Source organism: Hyperolius riggenbachi, chromosome 7 (genome assembly GCF_040937935.1).
Source record: "Hyperolius riggenbachi isolate aHypRig1 chromosome 7, aHypRig1.pri, whole genome shotgun sequence".
NCBI lineage: Eukaryota > Metazoa > Chordata > Amphibia > Anura > Hyperoliidae > Hyperolius > Hyperolius riggenbachi.
In genome coordinates this window covers 269,578,105-269,604,696 of record NC_090652.1, presented here as the reverse complement: position 1 = coordinate 269,604,696, position 26,592 = coordinate 269,578,105, and the positions used below count along the sequence as shown (strand labels likewise).

Here is a 26,592-nt window from a genome sequence, read left to right as displayed (position 1 = left end):
CTGTGTGTCCAGGTTACAAAAAGTGGGTGGAGTTAAAAACAGATTTTCTGGTAAATTGTAAACTGCAGCCCTTCTTCACTGTTAATGGCAGGGTTCTCAAACTTAGAATCAGAATCTTTTATTTCGCCAAGTACAACGGGGGGTTGTACCCGGAATTGTTTTTGGCTCATACAGGGTCGGTGATGGTACAAACACATACATGCGAACTACAACACATACAATCATATACGGTATAGTACAAAGTAAACGTATACCTATGTGTACATACGGCACATAACTATAGTGAAGGACGCGTGGGGACGTCTGGAGTGCTATGTGAGGGAAGCAGCCTGCCGACTACCGACGGCGCTCGCACAGCTCTGCAGCAGTTCCAGATGCCCCGCAGTGTGTCCTGGAAAAGAGTGGATAGAGAAAGAGAGAGCAAGAGGGGATAGCTAAGAGAGAATGAGGAAAGAAAGAGAGAACCAAAGCAAGAGGTGAGAGACAGAGAGTCCCTTAGGGCTGTCGATCGAGATCACGCCTGGGTACAGTCCAACAAACCGTCCCAATCAGTCCGATGGTGGCTGCAGGCAGAGAGGACCCAGTGCTTCAGGGAGCAAAAAAAAGAGCCCGTGGCCGCAGAGGCTGATGGAGCTGGTGGCTGAACTGGTGGAGGAGGGACTGGCAGCCGAGTGGCCTGGCCACTAGGAGCCCAGAAGTGGATGGCTAAACCCTCCAGGAGACAGAGATGGGGGCACAGCAAGGATATCAGGCTCACCTGGGTAGGGCAGCGGTGATGTGCCACCAGGGATTGATGAGATATCCCCTGCGGCCTGGACAGATGTGGAGGAGCCCTGCATGTGCCCGAGTGGCTTCCTGGCAGCTGCGGTGGTGGATCGGGGGCAGGGCGAAGTAGAGCAGTGCTTGGGCCTATGGTCCCTCCACGTGGGTGGCGGCGGCCGCTCAGCTGCTGGTGCAATCACGCCTTGCAAGTCGGGCATGTGCACGATCCCCAGTGCCTTCCTTCCCCACCACTGACCGCCTCATCTCAAAAACAGTCCATCAGAGGTGCACCAATCCCCTCTGGGCCGTGGCGGTGGAGCGGTCCGCATGTCCCTGCGATGGTGCCTGGCTCTCGATAAGGAGCTCCAAGTCCTCAGATGGCGGCAGGGCAGCCCGCATGTCTCCGGCGGCGTCTGGTTGCTCCGGAGCCGTAGTGTGGGTCAGGCAGCCTACGAGTCCCTCGATCACGGCAGAGCATCCGCATGTCGCTGGCTGGCTTGCTGCCCCGGCAGCAGAGTTGTGGCTGCACCTCTGTGGGTCTCCGTTCCTCCCAGACAGAGCGGCAGCGTGAGGAGCAGCCAGCTGATGGGAGAGCACAAGGGCCTGAACAGCTGATCGCATGATCAGCTGGAGGCCCGCAGCTCAGACCCAGGAGCTCTGTGCCTGCATCAGCACGTCTCCGATTGTCTCCCACGGCATCCCCGCATCCTCCCCTTTAGATTAGGGGGAGATTAGGGAGTAAAAATCTTAGTAAAGTGATAGTAAAGAGAAGAAGAGGCCGGAGCCCTGTTGCCGTGGCTGCCTATGCAGCGCCATCTTGATCAATCAAGCATTAGCATAGCTGGTTACTGAGTGACTGGGATTAATATTCATAAAAGTGGGTGGAACCTAAAAATGCCAATCAAAAATTACATGTCACTTTTCAAGGAGAATATAAAAATTGCTGCCATTCTTGCACAAACCTGGTACAGTTGATCATTGGGTCGCTGAGGTTCAAATTCAGAAAAGGGGACAGAGCCACAAACAGTGAATCAGATTTGTTTCATTTCATGGGAAAATACAAATTATTGATGTCAAGGGCCCCAAAACTCTCAAACTTGGGCATTGAGTAGTGACTTTGTGTCCAGGTTACAAAAAGTGGGCGGAGCCAAAAACAAATTACACTGGGAAAGTGTAAACTGCAGCCCTTCTTACAATGTTTATTTCAGGGTTCCCAATCTTTGCCCAGATGGTCACTGAGTGACTGAGATTAATATTCAGGGAAGTGGGTGGAGCCTATAATAGCCAATCAAAATTCACCTGTTGATTTTCAAGTGGAATATTTAAATTGCTGCCATTTTTACACTGTTAATAGCAGATGCCTCAAACCTGCTACAGTTGGTCATTGGGTGACTGGGGTTCAAATGCTGGAGAGGGGTGGAGCCACAAACAGCCAATCAGATTTGTTTAATTAATATGGGAATATACAAATTATTGATGCCAAAGACCCCAAAGCTCACAAACTTGGTCATTGAGTGTTTGTGTGTTAGGGTTAGAAAGTGGGCGGAGCCAACACCAGTCAAATACATTCCCGGGCAACGCCGGGTCATCAGTGGGTGGAGACAAATACAAATTTCATTGGGAAAATATAAACTGCAGCCATTCTGTTAATGGCAGGGTTTTTAAACTTTGCACAGTTGGTCACTGGGTGACTTGGATTAATATTCAGAAAAGTGGGTGGAGCCTACAAAAGTGAATCAAACTTCACCTGTTGCTTTTCAAGGGGAATATTTAATTGCTACCGTTCTTGAACTGTTAATGGCACAGGCCTCAAACCTGGTACAGTTGGTTATTGGGTGACTGGGGTTCAAATTCAGAAAAGGGGGTGGAGCCACACACAGCCAATCAGATTTGTTTCATTTCAAAGCAGATTATTGATACCAAAGACCGCAAAGCTCACAAACTTGGTCAGTGAGTAATTGTGTGTTAGGGTTAGAAAAAGTAGGCGGAGCCAACACCAGCCAAATACATACCCGGGCAACGCCGGGCAATCAGCTAGTACATCTATATATAAGGTTGACAGTCTCATTACTTCGGGGCTCACAATAAGATAAGAAACTCAATTGACTAAACACATTTTTATTTTTTTTTAAATCTCCCCGACCTGTAGGAACAGGAATTAGGGACAGCTGAACCAGATTGTCACGCAGGGCTTCTCAGATTCAGGAGCTAATGATTGGTTAACTGAAAACTAAAAGGGAACTTGTACCGAGTAAAATTATTTAAAACAAACCCATAATGCACCTGCAAATAAATACTACATACTCACCTTGCCGTCAGTTCCTCTTAGAAGCTCACCATTTTCTTCTTACAATGATTCCTTCTAGTTATGACAAGATTTAGTCAGGACTGAAATATATCAGTTGCTGTCAGTTATGACTGAAAGGACAACTGATGAGCAAGGTAATGTCCATGTTTCACTATGGCTCAAGTGGGCGATATTACAGTTTAACCATGTGCTGACCAGGGGTAAGCTGTTATGGGGTAATGGCCATTTTTAAAATGGAGGACAGAGAATTCCATTGATTACAGAGGACAAACAGGACGCAGGAGAGGAGAAAGAGATTGAGGAGTACACAGGAGCAGGGCCGGATTTACCATAAGGCAGTATTGGCACATGCCTACAGGCGCCTGATGATGGAAAGGCGGCTCACTCCCCTCACCTAGTACCTCCCTCCCTCATTCCCTTTGCAGAGAACCATGCAGAGCATAAACGAGACCCATTCCACTGACGAGATCTCACTTCAGTCGGGGGCACTACTAGCTACTTAATATTGAGGGTACTTCTGGCTACCTAATAAGGGACACCTGTAGCTACCTATGAAGGGCAAAGGAACTAAGGGAGAAGTGACAGCTGGGACAGCCAGCATACTTGTGGTGCTGTTTGTTGGGTGTTTGTAGGTCCACGGAGGGTGAAGTCTAGGGTGCCAGGATATCTGTGCCTATAGGCTCCTGTGATGTACATCCAGGACTGCACAGGAGGTAAGTATAATGCTTGTATGTTTATTTTGACTTTTCATTTTCAGTTCAGGTTTGATATAATTAATCACTTGGCCATCAGTTAATTATTAGCTTCTAAACCTGGTTAACCCATGCAAAGTTCTGGTTCAGTGTTTAGCTGAATTAAACACACCTCTCTAGTCAGAACAGCCACATTTAGTGCTAGTTTACACGGATGACTGCCGGAGGCTATGCTAGTTGTTTACCGCCGGAATCGAACACATCCTACATTGAGATGAATGGGATAGGTTGTTTTTTTTTTTGTTTTTTTTTTTTTTTTTTTAGCTCAATGGCTTCAATTCATCAAAGGGTGTTCGATAACAAAACCCCAGTCCTTAAAATACCGCATTCGGTATTTTACACTTCACTGTGCTAATTCATCAATATTTTCCCATGTGTGGTAGAGGTTCTTTAAGTTACCGAACTACTAGGCTTCAATTCATCAAAGGCTGTTCGATAACAGCAGAGTGGTGCAGAGCAGCTTGGAATGTCCATGTGTTGTTACAAGCTGATAACAATAGAAGGCATCCAGACATCCCTTTAGATGTAAGGCCTCGTTCACATTACAAACGCGGACGGGCACGCACACAAAACGCAACGCGTACGAACGCACGCCATCCGCGTTTGTATGCGTTGCGTGGCTGATCCCATCACTGAAAAGTGAATGGGACAGCCATGCGTTTTTGCAAAAAATGCGTGCAGCATGCGTTCCCGGACCGCACAGGTCCGGAACGCATGCAGTGTGAACATCAGACATTGCACTCTATGCAATGTCTGATGTCGTGCGTGTCGGCCACCTGCACGCGTTTCCAAAACGCGGCTGGAAACGCGTGCAGTGTGAACGGGGCCTTAAGGTGTTATAGTTACTGTTATTTATACTGCCTCTGCTGCTCTGAATCTGTTGATCAGTCTTTCTTAACATTTTATTTATTTGCCACAACGTAGATGAACTTCCTGGAGACATTACAAATGCCATGCTTGGTGATTTCACCACCAGCATCTTTGCATTATCAAACAGGGCCTGAAAGGGTTACACCACCGAAGGGAATCTGGGGATATATTTTGACCCGTTCTCTCTGCTCACTGCTTGGGGGGTCTGAAAGCTTGTGTGGAGAAGCCTGTGTGACCTATCAGAGGCACTTGCAGGAGAACAGGGGCTGTTTCTATTGGCTGCCTGCTCCTGCTAATCATGAAAACATTCACACAGAAGGCTTTCGAAGCCTGTAACGACAGGGGAGAGCTTGAGATAAACACCGAATGTGTTATCGAATGTGGGAACCTTGATGAATTAACATTTGTTGAGCACATGTCGGTAATTTATCTCATTGCTGTGTCATTTCAGCTTCTCATTCGGTAACAGCTTTGATGAATTAACATTTTCTAAAGTGCTTCGTTAAGTCAGCTGTTTTCAGCATTACCGAATGCGGTAATGCTTGATGAATTGAAGCCAATGTGTTTACCATTGTTTGCCGGCGATTGCATGAGTGCCGCGGTCTATTGAATTTTCTGAGGTGCTGTGTGTAGCATCTAGCGGCTTTTACGATTCCATATCCCCCCTAGGGGCTTAAAACGCTTTGGGATGATGGAAACCAGTGCCTTGGTTGCAGAAAAGTGTAAAGGCACCACCGGCAGTCACCCATGTAAACTACTTTGCACTTTGCTAGACACTGTCCAAAGACTCCTGAAGCACTGATTCAATCCACAAATAACATGTCTAAAACAAAACTGGCCCATCTCGATAATCAAATGTAAACCTGAGTAGTTACAGTGAAAATGATATTGTTACTACAGACTGGCATTTCCTCATCAGATGTATTGTAATTGTGGTGATCGGTTTTAGTTTACCGTGAATGTGTATAAGGCTTTGGGCACATAAGCGTTGTTCTATGTGCTTTCTCAAGTGATAAAGAGCGTGTTTTTCTGATGAAAATCTATCTTGTGCAATTCAGTGGCACAAGAGCTTTACATTCTTGCTCTTTGCGCTCGTGTTACAGACAGTAATAAGATTGGTTGCACAGGCCCAATCCAATCATCAATTTAGTTTTCAAAATGGCCGCTGCTTCGTGGAGCAGAAATCAGAGGGGATGATGTCTACAAAATGACCTTTTTATACAACATCTCTTGCTCTGTGATTGTCAGATAATGGCTGTTGCAGTGTGAGGGAAAGGTCAGTTGATCCCACAGGTTAAGCACTGCCATCAATGCTGTGATAATGGAATTTTGTAATCGTTTTTCCATTCCAGAAGCCTATTTAATACTGTCAGTGTTCCGCTGCCTTCTATCGGGAGGTTTTTGTTCCGTTACGGAGTAAAGCAATTTTCTACATGCTTATATAAGCTTACATCTATTATACGTTTCTCATCTGTCAGTCCTCTTTATTAGAACACACTGTTTTCCCATGTCCTGTGTCAAGAGAACGGGTTCTATCCGTGGTATCTTGTTGCAGGGAATATCACAGGCCGGGTGTAAGTACATATACAAATGTCTTTGTGGTTTTGGCTGCATCTGAGCTGAATTAATTTGCTGCAGCTGCCTATATTGTTCCCGTGTCCCGCAAGAAACCTGATGTACTCCGTGATTCTTTTTGCAGGTGAGCCGACTCCTCATTTCGGCAGGGGCAAATGTCAACTACAAGACAGAAGTGCTAAACAACGCCCCTATCCCTTGCGTCCAGGCGCACCTAGGCCACGAGGAGATGGTTAGCCTATTGCTGGAGTTTGGGGCAGCCGTAGATGGGATGTCTGAGAGCGGAATGACCCCCCTGTGCTACGCGGCAGCTTCCGGGCACCTGAATATCGTCACCCTTCTATGCAAAAAGGGAGCAAAGGTAATATAAATCATCCCATTTTTTCATTAAAATAATATATTTGAAATTCAGTCTTCAAGAAATGCACACTCTTAGCAGCAACAGCAACTTTGTTCTGAATGGAGCATACAGGGAGTGCAGAATTATTAGGCAAGTTGTATTTTTAATGAATAATTGTATTATTGAACAACAATCATGTTCTCAATGAACCCAAAAAACTCATTAATATCAAAGCTGAATATTTTTGAAAGTAGTTTTTAGTTTTTTAGTTTTAGCTATTTTAGGGGGATATCTGTGTGTGCAGGTGACTATCACTGTGCATAATTATTAGGCAACTTAACAAAAAACAAATATATACCCATTTCAATTATTTATTTTTACCAGTGAAACAAATATAACATCTAAACATTCACAAATATACATTTCTGACATTCAAAAACAAAACAAAAACAAATCAGTGACCAATAAAGCCACTTTTCTTTGCAAGGACACTCAAAAGCCTGCCATCCATGGATTCTGTCCGTGTTTTTATCTGTTCACCATCAACATTGCGTGCAGCAGCAACCACAGCCTCCCAGACACTGTTCAGAGAGGTGTACTGTTTTCCCTCCTTGTAAATCTCACATTTTATGATGGACCACAGGTTCTCAATGGGATTCAGATCAGGTGAACAAGGAGGCCATGTCATTAATTTTTTTTCTTTTATACCCTTTCTTGCCAGCCACGCTGTGGAGTACTTGGACGCGTGTGATGGAGCATTGTCTTGCATGAAAATCATGTTTTTCTTGAAGGATGCAGACTTCTTCCTGTACCACTGCTTGAAGAAGGTGTCTTGCAGAAACTGGCAGTAGGACTGGGAGTTGAGCTTGACTCCATCCTCAACCCGAAAAGGCCCCACAAGCTCATCTTTGATGATACCAGCCCAAACCAGTACTCCACCTCCACCTTGCTGGCGTCTGAGTCGGACTGGAGCTCTCTGCCCTTTACCAATCCAGCCACGGGCCCATCCATCTGGCCCATCAAGACTCACTCTCATTTCATCAGTCCATAAAACCTTAGAAAAATCTTGTCTTGAGATATTTCTTGGCCCGGTCTCGACGTTTCAGCTTGTGTGTCTTGTTCAGTGGTCGTCTTTCAGCCTTTCTTACCTTGGCCATGTCTCTGAGTATTGCACACCTTGTGCTTTTGGGCACTCCAGTGATGTTGCAGCTCTGAAATATGGCCAAACTGGTGGCAAGTGGCATCTTGACAGCTGCACGCTTGACTTTTCTCAGTTCATGGGCAGTTATTTTGCACCTTGGTTTTTCCACACGCTTCTTGCGACCCTGTTGACTATTTTGAATGAAACGCTTGATTGTTCGGTGATCTCACTTCAGAAGCTTTGCAATTTTAAGAGTGCTGCATCCCTCTGCAAGATATCTCACTATTTTTGACTTTTCTGAGCCTGTCAAGTCCTTCTTTGACCCATTTTTCCAAAGGAAAGGAAGTTGCCTAATAATTATGCACACCTGATATAGGGTGTTGATGTCATTAGACCACACCCCTTCTCATTACAGAGATGGCCATCACCTAATATGCTTAATTGGTAGTAGGCTTTCGAGCCTATACAGCTTGGAGCAAGACAACATGCATAAAGAGGATGATGTGGTCAAAATACTCATTTGCCTAATAATTCTGCACTCCCTGTAGACCCTATAAGCTTACACTTTTCTGCATTAACTAAATAAAATAATTGGGGATCAATCAGCAATGAAAGTAAGGTATTCAAAAGGAACCTGAAGTGAGAAGTGTATGGAGGCTGCCATATTTATTTCTGTTTAAGCAATACCAGTTACCTGGCAGTCCTGCTGGTCTATTTGGCAGCAGTAGTGTTTGAATCACACCAGAAACAAGCTTGCAACTAATCTTGTCAGATCTAACAATAATGTCAGAAACACCTGATGTGCTGCTTGTTTAGGGTCTTTGGCTAAAAGTATTAGAGGCGGAGGATCAGGAGGACAGCTTAAAAGGAAATAAATATGGCGTCCTCCCTATCTCTCTCACTTCAGGTATCCTTTAAAGCAGGGGTCTCAAACTCGCGGCCCGCGGGCCATTTGCGGCCCTCGATGCAATATTTTGTGGCCCGCGCCGGCAAAAGCTTCCTTATAGTTCGCTTCAGTGCTCCCAAGTAATCCGCCGCATCCCCGCCGCTAAACGAGGGCTGCAGAGCCCCCAAATCGCCCGGGGGGCAATCCGCCGGCATTTCCTGGACGTCAATCGCGGCACATCGCTGCGATTGACGTCAGGAGGGGCAGAGTTAAAGCTGAAAGCTCTGTCCCTTCCAGGAAATGCCGGCGGATTGCCCCCCGGGTGATTTGGGGGCTCTGCAGCCCTCGTTTAGCGGCGGGGACGTGGCGGATTTATTGTAATGGGAGCACTGAAGCGAACTAGAAGGTAAAATAGGCAAAATAGTTCGCTTCAGTGTGAATTTGATTTTGAAATAAAAATCAATGCAAGGGACGGGGATTGCGGGCGGGAGCTGCTGATTGTATTTTTTTGTGAAATCCCTTATGCGGCCTCATCCTGACTTTGCCTCCTGCGGCCCCCAGGTAAATTAAGTTTGAGACCCCTGCTTTAAAGGCTTATTCCAGCTGTAGTTGTAGAGATTTTGTCTGTGTAGAAGCTCCATCGTTATCTGATTATCTAACGCATCCACTTTTAAGGCAATAAAGCGAGAATGAGATCTACTTACTTATGGCTTCCTCCAGACCCTGGCAGCCGATATGTCCCTTTCCGCAGCTCCAGAATCCTGGGATCCCCTCCATTGAAGTTGGTGACCTCGCCAGGTCGGCAACTACTGCACCTGTGCGAGAGCTGCTCGCAATTGCGCTGATGTGGTTCGGCGCGTATTGTACAGGCGTAGTAGGTCTGCGCCTGCGAAGAACACTCCAGACCACGTGAGTGCGTTGGCACAGAAGATCCCTACCGGGCGAAGTTGCCATCTTAAATAAAGGGGATGCCAGGGCACTGGAGCTGAGGCAAGAGATATCGGCTTGCCAGGGGTTGGAGGAAGCCCCGGGTAAGTAGATCTCATTTTCGCTTTATTGCCTGATAATTCCTTTAAAGTACTGTACCTGAACAGGAAATCGAACCGTCTACCACTTTCTGCTCTACTGTCTGTGCTGTAGGCTGGACTCTTCTCACAGAGATTCTGCCTGTGCCATTCTCCTTTCAAGGTTGGACAGTGGGATGATGCAATCCAAGAAGCAGTACTTACACCAATAGACACTGAAGCCAGTACCTGTACTGGCCACATCATTCAACCTTAAAGACAATATTTTTTTTTTTGCTGCAGGAGGTTTGTTGCACAAAAAAAAAAATCACATTTGAGCTCTTTTAATTATGAAGCTGTTAAATTATATATTTACATCAGTGCCTGGGCTATTCGGTCAACATACCGTATATACTCGCATATAAGCCGACTAGCATATAAGCTGACCCCCCAACTTTTACCTAAAAAAATAAATGAAAAAATGATTGGTAGGTAGGAAGTGCAGCAGCTCCTGGGGTTTTTATGCACACCCCAGGGTTCTGTATAACAGCAGCTTTTACAGTGATTATTACCATGCCCACCGCAGTGATTATTACCATGCCCACCGCCGTGATTGTAAGCCCTGGGGGGAGCAGAGCAGGAGCAATGATTGACCACCCAGAATCACAGTCAGATGCGGACTGACCTTCTGAGGATCGGAGAGTGCAGCGGTGATGAACAGTCAGCAGGCTTACAGTTCCTGCAGCAACATGCTTCAGCTGCTGAAGATCATATGTGGGGGGGGGTGAAGAACACAGAGGTCGGATTCCAGGAGGAAAAGCAGAGCAGCAGGGATGAATAGCCAGGATCGCAACAGGAGCTGAGAGACCGGATGCAGAGAGCATAGCTGCAGCCGTTCGATGTCCGCAGCGAGAGCAGAGCAGGAGCGATAGATGGCCACACAGAATAGAAACACAGCAGGAGTGCTCTTCCGTGTTCATAATCTCGCGCTTCCTTCTATGTCTGCACCTTGTGAGCCCATTGGCTGGTAATAGCTGGTAATAGCCAATGGGTTTACATGGTGCGGAAACAGCAGGAAGCGCGAGATTATGAACACGGAAGAGCACTCCTGCTGTGTTTCTATTCTGTGTGGCCATCTATCGCTCCTGCTCTGCTCTCGCTGCGGACATCGAACGGCTGCAGCTATGCTCTCCACCCTCCGCGTCCGATCTCTCAGCTGTCCGCTCCCCTTCGGCCCCGATCAGCTTGTGAAACATCGCTGCAAGCCTGCTCACTGTTCAGATTCACCGCTGCACTCTCTGAGCCACTCTCCGATCCTCAAAAGGTTAGACATAGGCACAAAAAATAAGTGACTCGCATACAAGCCGAGACCCCCACTTTTTGGGCCACTTTTTGGGGGTCAAAAATTCGGCTTGTATGCGAGTACATACGGTAAGCAGCATTTTTTTAACACAGTTAGTTTGAATACTTTAATTGGCATTTACTTTTCGTATACAGTATACTTTGTTCTGTATATAATATATAACTTGACTCCATGGACCTCAGCCAAGTTGTACGATTGTAAATAAAAGTTACATATGTCTTAATTGCACTGTGCCTAAAATAATTATATGCACGTTGCTAGCCTCCCCCTATTGATTATCTTGTGATCTCCACTCTGGTATGTTTTACAATAGCTGTAGTAGGAGGTGTAATTCGCACTCCCCATGTGTGTGGAATTTGCTCCGTATGTGGCCGCCGGGAGGTTGCGGGTTACCGTGTTACTGGATCCTGGGTCATTAATAGGAATTTGTTAGAATGCGTCCCCTTCCTCTGTAATATCCAGCAGATGTTGTGCTCTCTCATCTAATGAAGCATGTGGAGGAAACACTTCCTGCTCTGCCGCCACTGCTGTTGCTGGATTTCAGTGAATCTGGCAACGCTTCATGTTCTCCACACATCTCATTGTTTGTAGGGAGGAGTTTTTCTTCTTTGTTTTTGTGAACAGCAACCAGTTGGGTCCTCTGTTTTGTCTTTACACAATGCAGTTGCATGAATGAGAGAATCTGATTGGCTGTTCTGGGAGGAAGAATGTTCTTTTTATCAGGGTGTAAGGACTGGTACAAACCATGCAGTATTCACTCACAGTTGACAAATGACGACTGTGCTTTTTTTTTGGGAATCCACAGAGGTAATTAATAAACTGTGCTGAGACATTAATTACCTCACCTGTGAATGTTTGTGGTTTTCTGAAAAACATGCACCGTTTGGGGGTACTCGAGGACTGAGTTGAGAAACCCTGGTTGAGGGGACCCAGCGCAAAACTTCATAGGGAACAGTTCTCCAAACTCAGCACCCTCTACAACTTGAAGCATCTTAATTGGCTGAATAGTGTGGGGGTATTATTACTACAACCTATCTGAAACCTAAGAATTTGAGAGGATGCTGTCCACCCAATCACGTTAGTAAAATTTCTCTATAATGATTTCCTGCTGGGTCACCTAAACCATACTAGTGCCCACAGTATTTTTTAAACTCGGACAAAATGACAAGCAGGGCTGTGTAGTCGGTACAAAAATCATCCAACTCTGACTCCTCAGTTTATGAAACCACCGACTCCAGGTACCCAAAATTGCTCCGACTCCACCTCTGACTTCACAGCCCTGATGACAAGCAGCATGTGTGGTGGTGGGTGCAGGGGACTCATATGTGAAGGCCTAGGACCCACAACAGTGCTTTAAGCCGCTCTTTGGAATCACCAGCGATTCCTAAAGGGTTAGGCTAATGTTAATCAATGCGGCTGGTTCCACTGCCACTTTCCTCAAACGCAAGTCCTGCAGGTATTTTGCGAATTGTTCGGAATGAACTATAGCCGACAATTACTGGCTGATCATTCCTAAAAAATTGCAATGAAAATGCAGTACAATGCGCTTTTTGGAAATCGCTGTGATTCCTGAAAGCTGCAGCGTATCCCAGGCCTTATAGCAATATTTAATGACTGCATTTCCACACCCAGGCTGTTTTTTTTTTAATGTGGTGAGTAAAGTGTTTTTCTGTCTGTTGCAGGTGGATCACATAGACAAGAAAGGCCAGAGTGCGCTGGTGCACTGTGCTCTGAGAGGGCACTGCGACATTCTCAAGTTTTTACTGGACTGTGATTGGACGTCTTCTAACCAGCAGCCAAACTACGTGAGGCGGAGCCACGCCCTCCAGCAGGCTCTGACGGCGGCAGCCAGTATGGGGCACACAGAGGTACTTAGCCTAGCTGCACCAATTGGTGTTGTAGATACCGTAAGAAGGAGAGAAAGGTCCTGTGAGAATAGTCTGTGGAGCAGTACTATTATTGCTGTGAAATGCAATAATAGTATAAAATACCCCAGTGATATATAACCACGTGTACTTTCTGCTCCATGGTGGTCTTATCATTTGCTGCAAATACGTAGTTTATTTGAATTTTTTTTATTGTGTTTACCGTTAAACGTACTGATTTCAGAAATGCTTTATCAAAATTAGAAACATCAGCATTATTAAAAAGCTACTCTTACATTTTCTACGGCCTTCCACCTGGAAGTATTTCCTGCCAGAAGAAAGAGTCTCTTAAAGAAACCCATAATAAGAGGAATATGGAGGCTGCTATCTTCATTCCCCTATAAACAATGCCAGCTGCCTGGCTAACGTCATGCTGTGCATTTGGCATTCGTTGTCTCTCAGTCGCGCACCTGCAACAAGCATGCAGCCAGTGGAGTCAGAGCAGAGTCAGAGAATCTGTTAGTACTAGGGCAGGCCTGGGCCGCATTGTGCGGGCCGCATTCCTATTGGTTTTTGGCCGCCTCCTTCCTACAAAGTTACAGGCTGGCAATTAGCGGGGGTTAATACTTATGCACTTGCCGCTTCCTGCGTCGCGTCTCCATGGACACTGCATTACCTGCACATCGTCACATGACACACCAGCTTATCACGCTGCGACGTGTGTCATGTGACAAAGTGCACATGATGCCGTTACCATGGGGATGTGACGCAGGAAGCAGCAAGTGCACAAGTATTAACCCCCACTAATCGCCCACGCGCAACTTTGTAGGGAGGGGAGAAAGAGAGGAATCTGGCTGCCTATCGGCGGGCCGTAGTTTGCCCAGTGCTGTAATAGGGACAGGGTGTCGTCAGAGAAGTCAGGGAACTGGTATTGTTTAAAGAGAACCCGAGGTGGGTTTGAAGAATATTATCTGCATACAGAGGCTGGATCTGCCTATACAGCCCAGCCTCTGTTGCTATCCCAAACCCCCCTAAGGTCCCCCTGCACTCTGCAACTCCTCATAAATCACAGCCACGCTGCTGACAAACAGCTTGTCAGAGCTGGCTGTGTTTATCTCTATAGTGTCAGTCTGCTGCTCTCCCCGCCTCCTGCAGAACTCCAGTCCCCGCCTGCATCCCTTCCCTCCCTGCTGATTGGAGGGAAGGGACGGGGGCAGGGACCGGAGCTATGCAGGAGACGAGGGGAGCAGCTGAGACTGACACTACAGATGTAAACACAGCCTCACAGCACGGCTGTGATTTATAAGGGATTGCAGAGTGCAGGGGGACATTAGTGGGGTTTGGGATAGCAACAGAGGCTGGGCTGTATAGGCAGATCCAGCCTCTGTATGCAGATAACATTCTTTAAACACACCTCGGGTTCTCTTTAAAAGGGAATGAAGATTGCAGCCTCCATATTCCTCCCACTTCAGACTCTCTTCAAATAAAATTTGGCTCCAATGTTAAGGGCAGTTCCTTCTTGCTAGTCAAATCTTTTCTCTAGCTCTGCCTTTTACCTTTTTTTTTTAAAAACATTGTGCTTTCCTGCCCTCTGTATGTTAACCTCTGCCTTGCCCACAGCACTGTGACAGCTTCAGCTGTTACTATGACAATGTGGAAAACACAGTGGCAATGAGGGAGACCAGTGTGGGCCATGAGATGGGATGCAGTCATTTTGGTGGGTTGTGTGTAGCTACGGAACTTAGGGCTCCAGTGCAAGTTTCACATTGGGCCCCCAAAGCATTCTATACAATATAATTCATGTGGCAACACAAAACCTGCCAAGGACATCCACAGTATGAGAGGCGTAAGCGGAGGAAGGAAACATTCTGTTAATGATTACCTCTATTCAAAGCATATATAGAAGTGATCACTACCAGCATAGCACCATTGAAGAGCTAATACTGTGGTTGAGGCCCCTAGTGGGTCCCTCTGGCCCAAGGGCCCCGGCTGGTCACAACCTCTGCATCCCCTATTGCTACACCACTGGTTGTGTGCATGAGTATTTATTTTTGATTTGAATCATTTTTGAGTCATGGTAAGTGAAAGGTGAGGATAAATATGTGTGTGTATATTCATTTTTTTTTTAAAGACCAGACATGATAGTATATGTGTGGTTGTAAACCTGAGTTCACTCCTGCATTAGTGTTCCGCTCTGCTACTTAATATTGCACTCGGTGGAATGCTGCATATCCGGCTTTGCAGTGATTTAGTGTCTGGGGGTGTATTGTAAACAAACGTCATCCACACGTGATAAAAACGAAAAAACGTGTTGTAACAGCAGCACAAACATGACCGTCAATATGTGCAAACAGCCGCAGCACAGGCTTAAAGAGAACCCGAGGTGTGTTTAAAGAATGTTATCTGCATACAGAGGCTGGATCTGCCTATACAGCCCAGCCTCTGTTGCTATCCCAAACCCCACTAAGGTCCCCCTGCACTCTGCAATCCCTCATAAATCACAGCCGTGCTGTGAGGCTGTGTTTACATCTGTAGTGTCAGTCTCAGCTGCTCCCCCGCCTCCTGCATAGCTCCGGTCCCTGCCCCCGTCCCTTCCCTCCAATCAGCAGGGAGGGAAGAGATGCAGGCGGGGACTGGAGTTCTGCAGGAGGCGGGGAGAGCAGCAGACTGACACTATAGAGATAAACACAGCCAGCTCTGACAAGCTGTTTGTCAGCAGCATGGCTGTGATTTATGAGGGATTGCAGAGTGCAGGGGGACCTTAGGGGGGTTTGGGATAGCAACAGAGGCTGGGCTGTATAGGCAGATCCAGCCTCTGTATGCAGATAATATTCTTCAAACCCACCTCGGGTTCTCTTTAACCCCGAATGCATACAAACCGAGATCCAAATGCCTCTGACATCTCTCAAAAGTGCATTTACTCGGGACGTCAAGAACGCTGCTCAAAGCAATATTTTGTGATCGCTGTACAGTTGTGCTGCTGGGCTCCCTGCAGAGCAACCTGTTCTGTGGAGAGGGGAGGACAAGCAGCAGGAAGCACAGCAGAAGGCAGCAAGTGTTGTCCAGTTAGGGGATCACTAAAAAGGAGGTTGCCATTGTCAGTGGTCAGCCATACACTAATTATATTGTCACTCAAAACGATCACAAAAGGTTGTTTATATCAGTTAAAATCCAACATATGTTCATAGCTTTACATTTGCAGTAAGCAAGCCTCTAACAATTACATTAGGAAAGTCTTCATATGTACGCAATTTATTTTTGAGCTCAACTTAATTGTGCCGCAGTTAACACAAGTGCAAGAATACCAGAGATGCAGCATGCAATGCCCCGTCCATGTTTACACAATTGACAATTGCCCAGTATACAGCCATTTCCGATACGTCGTTGCGCATCAATGAATGCTTACAACCCTGAAACTGCATCAGTTCGCATGCAGCGGGAATGTGGCCAACCCTGGGCAGTGGACGATTAACTAGTGAATTGTTACAGGCCATGCAAAACCTGCAGCTTTTAAATAAATATTGGAAGTGAACACTGAGGCTAGCATTTAAAGGACAACTGACCTGAGAGGGACATGGAGACTGCCCTATTTATTTCCTATTAAACCATGCACATTTCCTGCTTATCCTCTGCTTCAAATACTTTTAGCTATAGACCCTGAACAAGCATGCAGATCAGATATTTGACTTAAGTTTGACTGCATTTTCCACCTGCTTGTTTCAGGTGTGCGATTCAGACACTACTGATGAATGAAAGATCAGCAAGATGCCTGGCAACTAGTATTGTTTAAAAATAAATAAATATGGCAGCCCCATATCCCTTTCAGTTCAGTTGTCCTTTAATGCCTGGTACACACATTATGCAATTTCCCATCAGATCGATGGGTCGAATCGACTATTTCTGACAGGTCCGATCCGATTTCCGATAATTTTTCTGATAGATTTTGCATAGAAGTGATCGAAAATCAATCAGAAAAACAATCGGAAATCAGATTGGACCTGCCAGAAATGATCGATTAGACCCATCTATCTGATTGGAAATTGTATGATTGGAAATTAAATGGTGTGTACCAGGTATAACAGACCCAAATTCTGATGTTGGGAAATTGGCTAGCTGACAAGGATCTCAAATGTGGTTCAAAAATAAGTCGTTTTTCAACCGTGGATAGCCTATGAATCTAATGTTAAATACACACAATGCAATCTTTTAACAGTTTTACTGCCAGATTATTTCCAACATGTCCTATCTGATTTCCGATCGATTTTACAATCATTTTTATGCAAAATCGATTAAAAAAAAACTATCAGAAATCACATCGGACAAGATGGGAATAATCGATCTGACAGTGATTCTGCAGAAATTTGCATCTTGTGTATCTAGCATAATTTATTTAATATTCTTTGGGGTGATTCTAACATTTACATCTTTATTAATAGTTTATATATACATTTTTTTATTACACTGGCTTTTATTAATGAGCTGTACTTTGTGGAGGCAGCCAGTACTGTGTAATCCCCTTCCCCTCCCCCATGCTGCGCCACACGTAGCTTTATAGACAACAATCAGTAAACAGCTTTTTCTTTCCCGCTGCCCCGGACAACCATTAACGGACAGGAATCCTGTTTCATGGTTGTGTTGGAAACCGGAGACATGACTTTTATGGAGCTTGGCCGTTGGGTTCTCAGAACTGGCTTTCGTATCATTTGATATGTTGTGTGATGCAGTGAAATGGAATACAATGCTCCCAAAGTTCAGCTTAATCACAGCTTTACCAGCTATAAAAGCTCAGCAAAAATCATTAGGGCACCGTAGTGAAAAAAAAGAGAAAAATTCTGGCATGTTACTAGCTGAACATATGCTCAAGAGTCCCAGGTGTGGAGAAGGGAACCATGCTAAAGATATTTTAAAGCAAACCTGTCACAAACATGGTCGATACAGTATGGTACCAGAAATCCGGAAAGTCAATTAACCAGTAGTCTCAACCAACCAGCACAAATTGCCGGCAGTACTCACAGTGGTGCAGGCCAACTTCTTAGGCTGTTTGTGGGCTCTTCTGTGCTTAACCCCTTTGCATCCCAGCCTATTTACCCCTTAATAATCTGAGCAGTTTTAGCTATGCCCCTATTTAATCAGCAATAACTTAATCACCACTTGTAACACCTTAGTAATATATACATCATTTTTTCGGTAGAAACTAGACTTTCGTTAGGTTCTTTTTTTTTTTTTTTTTTTTCTCCTCAGAAACTATTTTATTTCCTATGCTTTTTAAAGGGAAAATGAAAGGTAAAAAAAATTCTCAGTTTTCACTTATTATTTTAAAAACAAAAGTGCTACTTTAAGAGTTCCTTGGTAGTCTAGTGGTGCCACCTTCCCCTTTAAGGGACCACTGGTGGCATAATACTGCCCAACTTTACCCCCCCCCCCCCCCCCCTGCAGTGATCAGTTCTCGCCTTCTCTTCCCTCTACCACCGCCCTCTGTCTGCAGATACTGGGTCATAGCTGATGATGTCATCAAGCTGAGACCCAGTAAATGTAGATACAACAGCTGTTTGAGAAAAGAGCCGATTAGCGCTGGAGCCAGGAGGGTGAGTTATGCTTACAGGCACTGCATCCAGCTGCTGATCGGTGATGGGGAAGGGACGCTGGGAAGGTCGAATAGATCAGGCACCAGGGTGTTAAATTGTTAACTGTTCCTTAAAATCAGGGATATTTCCTGATTTACTGAAGGAAGCAATCATCAGGCCTCTCCTCAAAAAACCCTCCCTGGACCCAGATGCAATGACCAGCTACAGACCTGTCTCTAACCTCCCCTTTCTGGGCAAGCTAATTGAAAAAGCTGTTTACCTCCAGCTAGAAGCCAAAATCCTACAAAACAACAGTTATGACCCATTCCAGTCTGGCTTTAGGAAACACCACAGCACTGAAACTGCCCTCATCCAAATATGCAACCACCTGCTCATGGCAAGAGACAGAGGAGAGTGCTCCATCCTCATACTGCTAGACCTTTTTGCAGCCTTTGATACAGTTGACCATGACATCTTGATAAACAGGCTACAGGAATACTGCGGCATTGATGGCATAGTTCTTCAGTGGTTCCAATCCTTCTTGAGTGGCAGAACCCACAAAGTGTCTATGGGGCCCTTCCTGTCCACCCCTGTATCACTTAAGTATGGGGTGCCCCAGGGCTCAATCCTCTCTCCCCTGCTTTTCACGATTTACATGTTACCGCTGGGAAAACTAATCCAAAAACATGGCCTGACATACCACTGCTACGCAGACGACACCCAACTATATCTTTCCTTCAAGCCTGGTGTGACAGACCCAACTCTAACTATAAACGCCTGCTTACGTGAACTACAGCAATGGATGAATGACAACTGGCTGAAACTAAATGCAGACAAAACTGAAGTCCTTCTGATAGGAGGGCAGAGCATGATAACAAAACAACTTAACTTGCAGTCTTCACCACTGGGAATAGGAGGCACGGATCTGTGCAGCTCTGATCATGTGCGTAGCCTGGGAGTTCTAATTGATTGGGATTTAAACTTCAGAACTCAAATCTCTGCTGTGGTGAAATCATCCTATTTTCACCTGAAGAACATTGCAAAAATCAAGCACCTCATACCCCCAGAAGATCTTCCAACCTTAGTCTACGCCTTCATCACATCCCGACTGGACTACTGTAATGCTCTCTACACTGGCCTTCCAAAAAAGGTCTTGTACCGACTACAGCTGATACAGAATACTGCTGCCAGACTGCTAACCAACCCCGTCACTGCCACATAACACCAGTCCTGCACTCCCTTCACTGGCTACCTATAGAATGGAGGGGCCTATTCAAGATCGGCCTACTGACATTTAAACCCCTGAATAATTTAGGCCCTGGATACATGAAAGATATGTTGCAGCTGCGTAGCAATCCCCACATTCTCAGATCAACAGGTTCTAATAATCTAGTCATACCCAGAGTCCACTTGGAAACTTTTGGTCCCAGAGCCTTCTGTCATGCTGCCCCTACGTTTTGGAACTCCTTACCTCAACAGATCAGGACAGCTCCATCCCTGTACGTGTTTAAATCCAGACTGAAAACCCACCTGTTCAGTTTGGCATTTGCAGAAATATAACTTTTGTTGTGTGAATACTTCATCCTACTAATTACTGAATCTGAGAGAGCCTAAGCGCTTTGAGTCCTATGGGAGAAAAGCGCTATAGAAATGTTATTGTATTGTATATTGTATTGGTGCCTGCCACACATGCTGGTTGATTGCTGAGCACGGACATGTGCTACCACACGCACTGTACTCCTCAAAACACACTGACTCATATTTACGTCATTGTGCTTTAGATGAAGTCAGCAACAACTTGAATATACTGTGTGTGGGTAGGAAAGTGTTTAAAGATTGGGTCCCATGGCTCCCCCAACGTTAATATACTTTCAAGTACAGTATTTTAACATTTAATACAGATAATAATTCATGGTATGAATATAGAGTGGGGTATACTACTGTATTGGCTAGGACTTTTTTTTTTTTTTAACATTGAGTCTCTAGCAACCAGAAAGCTCACTTATCCCGCATCAGCCAGTCCTCATCGGTGCCAGATAACTGAGTAAAAACTGAGCTTACATGTCATCCTGGAACCTGCTGACCAGGCCCGGATTTACCTCACAGGAGCCTATAGGCACAGATGTCCTAGCACCCTACATGAACCTACAAACGTGTGCTGGCTGTCCTTCCCTTGCCCGTCATAGGTAGCTACAGGTGTCCCTTAGCATTACGCAGCCATCAGGACCCTAAATAAGTAGCTAGAGGTGCCCCCAAGTATTAGGTAGCCAAAGGTACCCTTTGTATTAAGTAGCTAGAGGTGACCCTGACTGAAATGAGATCTCGTTAGTGGAATGCGAGAGTCGGGTGAGTAACTTCTCATATACACTCTCATCAGGACTCTGCATATGGAAGGAAAGAGGGAGGCACTGGGGGAGTGGAGGGAGCCGCCTTTCCATCATCCGGCGCCTGTAGGCCCGTACCTACAGTGCCTTATGGTAAATCCGGCCCTGCTCCTGACTGATCAGTGATTTCTGATTGCTTGCTGTGGGTGAGGCTTCCCTGCTCCTTGCTGACCTTTCTATGGGGTATCCAGTTTCTGTTTCCAGCCCTCTGGAAGTTTGTGTTCCCGAAGCCTGACATTTTTGTAATCCCAGTGCTCTGTGGTTTTGCTGGAGCTTTGGTGCCTCTAATTATATCAGTACGATGATCATAAAGCTCTTAGATGCTTTATATTATAGCCTTCCTTGGGACACGCCTGGTTCTTGTTTTTAAGGCCTTGGTTAGATTGTGCAAGTTTTAGCTCAGATTAAAGAGACACTTTCACAACAATTTACAATAACGAAAGGGGGTGGGGGGTGTTTTTAATGATGTGCATGTTGAAGAAAGATTGTATAATTATAGTTCAAAGCATGGTAAATGTTTCAAAGGACATTTTAGAGCAACTCTGGCTTCACCTTCTCACATTCAGAGATGAGCTCTATATATTTTTACTTGAACTGTTTGCAGAGCTTAGCCTTGAGATTACTGCTGCTGTTATTTTATACACAACATTTTCTCAGCAGCTAACAGTGCACATGCCTTGGTCAATCTAATGTTCCTATAGTGGTTTGAGGCCAAATTACCTACCTCAAAGCTTTTGGGCAGTACCGTGGCGTGCTCCTGACGAACTGGTCACGCGCGCCACGCGTGGAGCGCTCCTGTGCCTTCCTCTACCTGCAAACAATCTATGCCATATCTGTTTATTGTCTCAATCCTTGGGCTGCTATAGTATGCTATTACTTTTACCTTTCACCAGTTACTGCGTGCCTGCTCATTATGTCTTTTATGTCACTTATTTAAAGCGGATCCGAGATGAAAAACTAACTATAACAAGTAACTTGTCTATATATCTTTTCTAAAGTTTAGATAGTTAACACAGCAAATCTAGCTGTAAACAGATTTAATAGAAAATGATTATTTCTTTCTGTGATACGACAGCAGCCATGTTGTTTGTAAACATTACACAGAGGCAGGCTTATCTGTATCTTAACCTTTCCGGGACCATGTGAATGAGATCCTACGCCGCACTTGTGGCTGTTCTAGCCTGATGCGGCGTAGGATCTACGCCGGCCCGCAATTTCCGCTCCCGACGCGATCGTGCGCACCCGGAGGGGGAGATTAAGCTGTCATATGACAGCCGACATCTCCCCCGAGTGATCAGCAGCCATCGCGTATGGCTGCTGATCACACGATCACTACGATCGCCGTCGGATCGTAGTGATCTGTTTGACAGCTGCGGCGGCAGGGGGGGAAAGAAGAGGATCCACTCACCTCCCTGCCGTTCCAGCGACGATCGGCGCCCCCCTCCGCTCTGGCCGGCATCTCCGCTTCATCTGACGTCAGCCCCGGGTCCCGGCTTGATGACGTCATCAAGCCGCGACCCGGAACTGCTCGTCAGACAGAACGGAGATGCCGGCCGGAGAAGAGGGTCCCGTGCGGCTCATCGCTGGAGCCTGGAAGGTAAGTGAAGGCTGCGGGCAGAAGGGGGAGGCACAGGCCACCATGGGGGACACCACTCTAGCCAGCCACACACGGGATCCGGCCGCCTGACCCCCCCAAACGCGCGCACCCCCTTCCCGCGCAAAATGCTTGGTCCTTAAGGGGGGGTAGGTGGCCGGTCCCGAAAAGGTTAAGCAATCAGCCTGTGAAAAAAACCTAATCCCCCTCCTCCTCCCCTCTGCCTCTGAAATCAATGGCTAGGAACACCTCCTCCTTCTTCTGCCCAGACTGAGCTCCCATGAGCCCTTGCTACTGCCAAGGCTCTCTGAAAACCTGTGGGCGTGCTTTATTTAGTTTATAGGGAAAGTATTAAAACAAAAACAACAAAGTATTTGGCTTGAGGAATGCCCTATAAACAATAGGAAAGGAACACAATTATGCAATGAGTAAAAGTTCACCTCGGATCCACTTTAAGTTTATATATATATATATATGATCTGTTTTTGAGCATATCATCCCACTTTCTATTGGACACTTTTCTCAAGCACTAGCACTGGTTACTTACAGACATTTATCACTTTAGTCCCACTGAGGTCGTTTGCTCAAATGTGGGGTTCATTATTGAACCCCAGTTTGAGTCTTTTTGCAGCGCAGGGTTACTCTTATGGATTAGAGGTTAGGTTATCATTTATGGCATAATCATGTGTCTATATAAGTGTTTTTTAGTGTTTTTTTTACCTCCTTTTAAATGTTTTTATGTAATGAATTTTCTATTGTTCAATAAAAGCTTATATCTTTATATACCTAATTGATGGTGCAGTGTTCATGTACAGGCTCTTTCTTCTTTGGTTGTATTGACATTGCAAAACACATGATAAACCCTACATGAAAAATGTGTAGAATGGGACTCTTCTGAATCTGAAACCTGCGGAATACAGCAATTAGATTATACATATAGCAAGTTTAGTTTAAAAAACAGCAGCAAAATGGGTTAATTAACACTGGAAAGTCCAGGAAGAAAAAGTAACCAAAAAGTATACAGGTCTCGAGCAGGCCGCCACGTAGAAGTGTATCTAACAGGTCTGCACAGATATGACAACCTTGTCAATTAATCATAATGTCCTTATTGATGATCTATTTTCATGGCTTCCCTTTGAAGAATATCGGATAATCTTCTTCAGACATTGTGAACCTCTTGGCACTTCGGGCCATAGAGTTCTGTTCTTGCAGGAACAGGTCCTACATCTTCATACCATGAGTGAAATACTCATGGCCACCTTCACAGGGATCCAGCCATTCTATGTTTAGTAGCATAGTATTGGGGTAAAGGCAGCCCAGCAGCTGAGGTGCTCATTGACCATCAGGGACCATATCCTAATCTTCCAGAGAAATGGTAGACCACTCAGTGAAGGAGATAACATGTGTAACGATGAACATGAGAGGAGCTCAGGAGGCTGGGAAGATGTTTACAGATGAAACATTTTAAGGGACAGGCCCTACATCTACTTCAGGCTGGAGTATGGGGCGGGGTTTCAAACTGTCCCTCACAACACTGGCCTCTGAGTCTAGCTACTGATCCAGAGATTATTAGGAATCACCTACATCTTTTGAGAGACTCAGTTCCTATCCACTTGTGTATTGTAACAGCATCAAGTGTGACACCATGGTAGCAAATTTAGGATTTATTAATTACTGGTATCAGAGCGTTGGAGTATGGACCAGATAACGTACCAGCTGAGACATAAGGGAAAAAATAATACAATTATTTAAAACCTCATAAGATAAAGAAAACAATACATAATGTTGAGGACAACAGGAGTTGTGTTTTCATATCTTAACCCTTTTGGGACTGGACAGTTCTGGCCCCTTCAGGACCCAGAGACAACCTTTCCCTTTAGTAAACAGTGATGACTTTAATTGGCTTACAGCAGTCACAAGGCCAGGAGCCAATAAAATGTACTCTGACATCACACGATGGGAGGGGTTTCACCACAATTTTAGTCATACAGAAATTCCTAATTATATGTTGGAGGAAAGGTAAAGATTTCTCATGGGAAAGGGGATATCAGCTACTGATAAGGAAAGTTCGATCCTGGGTTAAAGTTCCTCTTTCATTTCTCCGATGTGGACAAGTTGCAAAAAAATTCTTAGAGGTTTCGCATTTTCACCCTCTTTTCTAAAATTAGAGCAAGGCTTTGGCTGGGGCTTTACTTTAAATGTTACGGATACTCCGAGTAATCTGTGTAATGTGATAATAGGTGATGAAGCTGGTGTGAAGATGATGTCTGTAAACGGTGTGATCTCAGGATAAATGTTTTTCTCTGGTAACATTCTAGAATTGACGGTTTTCCCATGTACATTGGGACTGTTTGCAGCTGTTCCTGTCCACAGTGAGCTGTGCACACAGAACAATGGGCGACCTTCCTTTGGCCTTAACATTTTCATGCTTGATACTTAATGTTGCTGATCACATGTAGCTGTGCATAGTTCCCACCACATCACCCATCACTGTACAGCTGTGCTTGGCAGTGGTAGGGCAGCAGTTTAGCATTACCTGTTGGGTTACTGCTTCATTCTCCTAGTACAGCTTTATGTACTTGTTTAACCTTTCTGTACTATAAATACAAAAATCATATTGATATGTGTAATATAGCAAAGTAAAATTCAACTCTGCCTAGACCTACAGTATGTATGAATGAGTTCATTTAAAGTGTAACTGTCAAGCATAAAATCAAAAATAAATTCTGGTAAACAAGTAAAAAGGATGCTAACCAGGCAATCCAAAAGTTAAAATCACTATTACTTTTCTTAGTAAGATATGATCATTCCCCAATTTACCAGACTATTATTTAGTGCACACAAAATTTGGTACACAAAAAGGAAGCTGCAGGGCATGCTGGGTTGTCCTTTTTTGCTTCTCTATTTCCCCTGAGACCTAACTAATGCAACCTGATTGACTGAAGCCTCTTTCCCTCCTGTTTTCCCCTCCCATACCTCTGATTGGCCAATATTTCTCATGCTGAGACAATGCACTTTCTATAGTGGAGGGTGGGCAAATCAGGCAGAGGAGAGTAAGGGAGGAAATTAAGTCAGGATTGGCTTCAAAATAGGCACACTTAAAATGGGAAATGCTAAGAAGGATTTTCTCTTTTTTTACTGTAGAAAAATCACTAAAATCAAAATGTGCACAGTGCAATGCATACATTATGTAAATAGAGCAAGTATTTATCTACTTATATATGTGTTTTTTTCTGAGATAGTATGGCTGACAGCTCTTCTTTAAGGACTGTGTTTTGTTAACGGTGGTGGAGGAGGGGGGATTCTGGTCTGGAGCTGTGCAGCCCAATCTAAGGCCCGGTTCACACTTGCGTTAGTGGGAAACGGATTAGATCACCGGTCGATTGGATCTGTTTTCACTCCGTTTCCGTTACGTTCCGTGCTACAGTTGTTGGTAACCAAAGGCACTGTTGACTTCGTATATCTATAGTTGCTGCAGTGCAACAGAGCTCATTTAGAAGCATGTGATGTGACTTGATCAGATGGTAGATTTGTTAGGCTCTGATTGGCTGTGATCATTTGCTGCATTAGCCTACACAGCAAAAGCGGCACATGATTGTGACCAGCAAATCAGCATGTAACCAGGTGATCAAACTGATTGCATGTTACTCCATGTGCTCTGCTACACATGGGCAATTCTATTTATATCTCCAACTAGGGGCAAAATCAGAAATACTTTATAAATGCATTATTTTGTAAGAATTTCTTTTGTGAAAATTTCACTTTTCCAATAAATAGACAAAGTTCTGTCAACTTTAAGGATTAAAGGCTGGATTCTGATAGAGCCAGATGTGACCTGTTTTCTCTCTCCCTTGGTTTCCAGGTGGTGAGATGTCTTTTGAACCACGAGAAAGATTTCCCCATAGACATCAATGAGAATGACACACTCTGGGGAGAGACTGGTAAGGCACTACTGTAATATAAAGCTGTTAAGCTGGAGTGGTTTGTGAATGTGTGCGACATCGTCACCCCTGGAGCTGAGGAACTAATTGCCACTTTACACTGGATCAAGATCCCATTTCAGCTTGTCCTAAATATAAACAAAAAGCAGTCATATCTGAAACTTTGTTTTTGTATGTGGCTATGCTATTGTATATCAGTATAAGTTAATTTGAAGGACAATTTTAAAAGGGATCTTTAGTGAA

General features: G+C 45.0%; 2 protein-coding genes across 8 annotated transcripts in view; one reads left to right on the top strand and one right to left on the bottom strand.

Annotated features, from left to right (window-relative positions):
- The window catches only part of WDSUB1 (WD repeat, sterile alpha motif and U-box domain containing 1), a 157,445-nt gene that overhangs the window by 19,604 nt on the left and 111,249 nt on the right, over window positions 1-26,592 (bottom strand). Inside the window, exon 13 of one of the 3 annotated variants that reach the window (XR_011022849.1) lies at window positions 26,461-26,477. The exons of the other annotated variants lie outside the window; for them this stretch is intronic. The gene's annotated coding sequence lies outside the window, so the exon portion shown is untranslated. Of the gene's footprint in view, window positions 1-26,460; window positions 26,478-26,592 lie in introns of those variants that run through there. 3 annotated transcript variants of the gene reach the window in all.
- TANC1 (tetratricopeptide repeat, ankyrin repeat and coiled-coil containing 1) overlaps window positions 1-26,592 on the top strand; it is a 324,590-nt gene that overhangs the window by 252,822 nt on the left and 45,176 nt on the right. For all 5 annotated transcript variants that reach the window (XM_068245707.1, XM_068245709.1, XM_068245710.1 and 2 more), the window contains 3 exons: window positions 6,392-6,628; window positions 12,684-12,869; window positions 26,271-26,349. In XM_068245707.1, coding sequence (XP_068101808.1) covers window positions 6,392-6,628; window positions 12,684-12,869; window positions 26,271-26,349 — 502 coding nt within the window. The remainder of the gene's footprint in view (window positions 1-6,391; window positions 6,629-12,683; window positions 12,870-26,270; window positions 26,350-26,592) is intronic.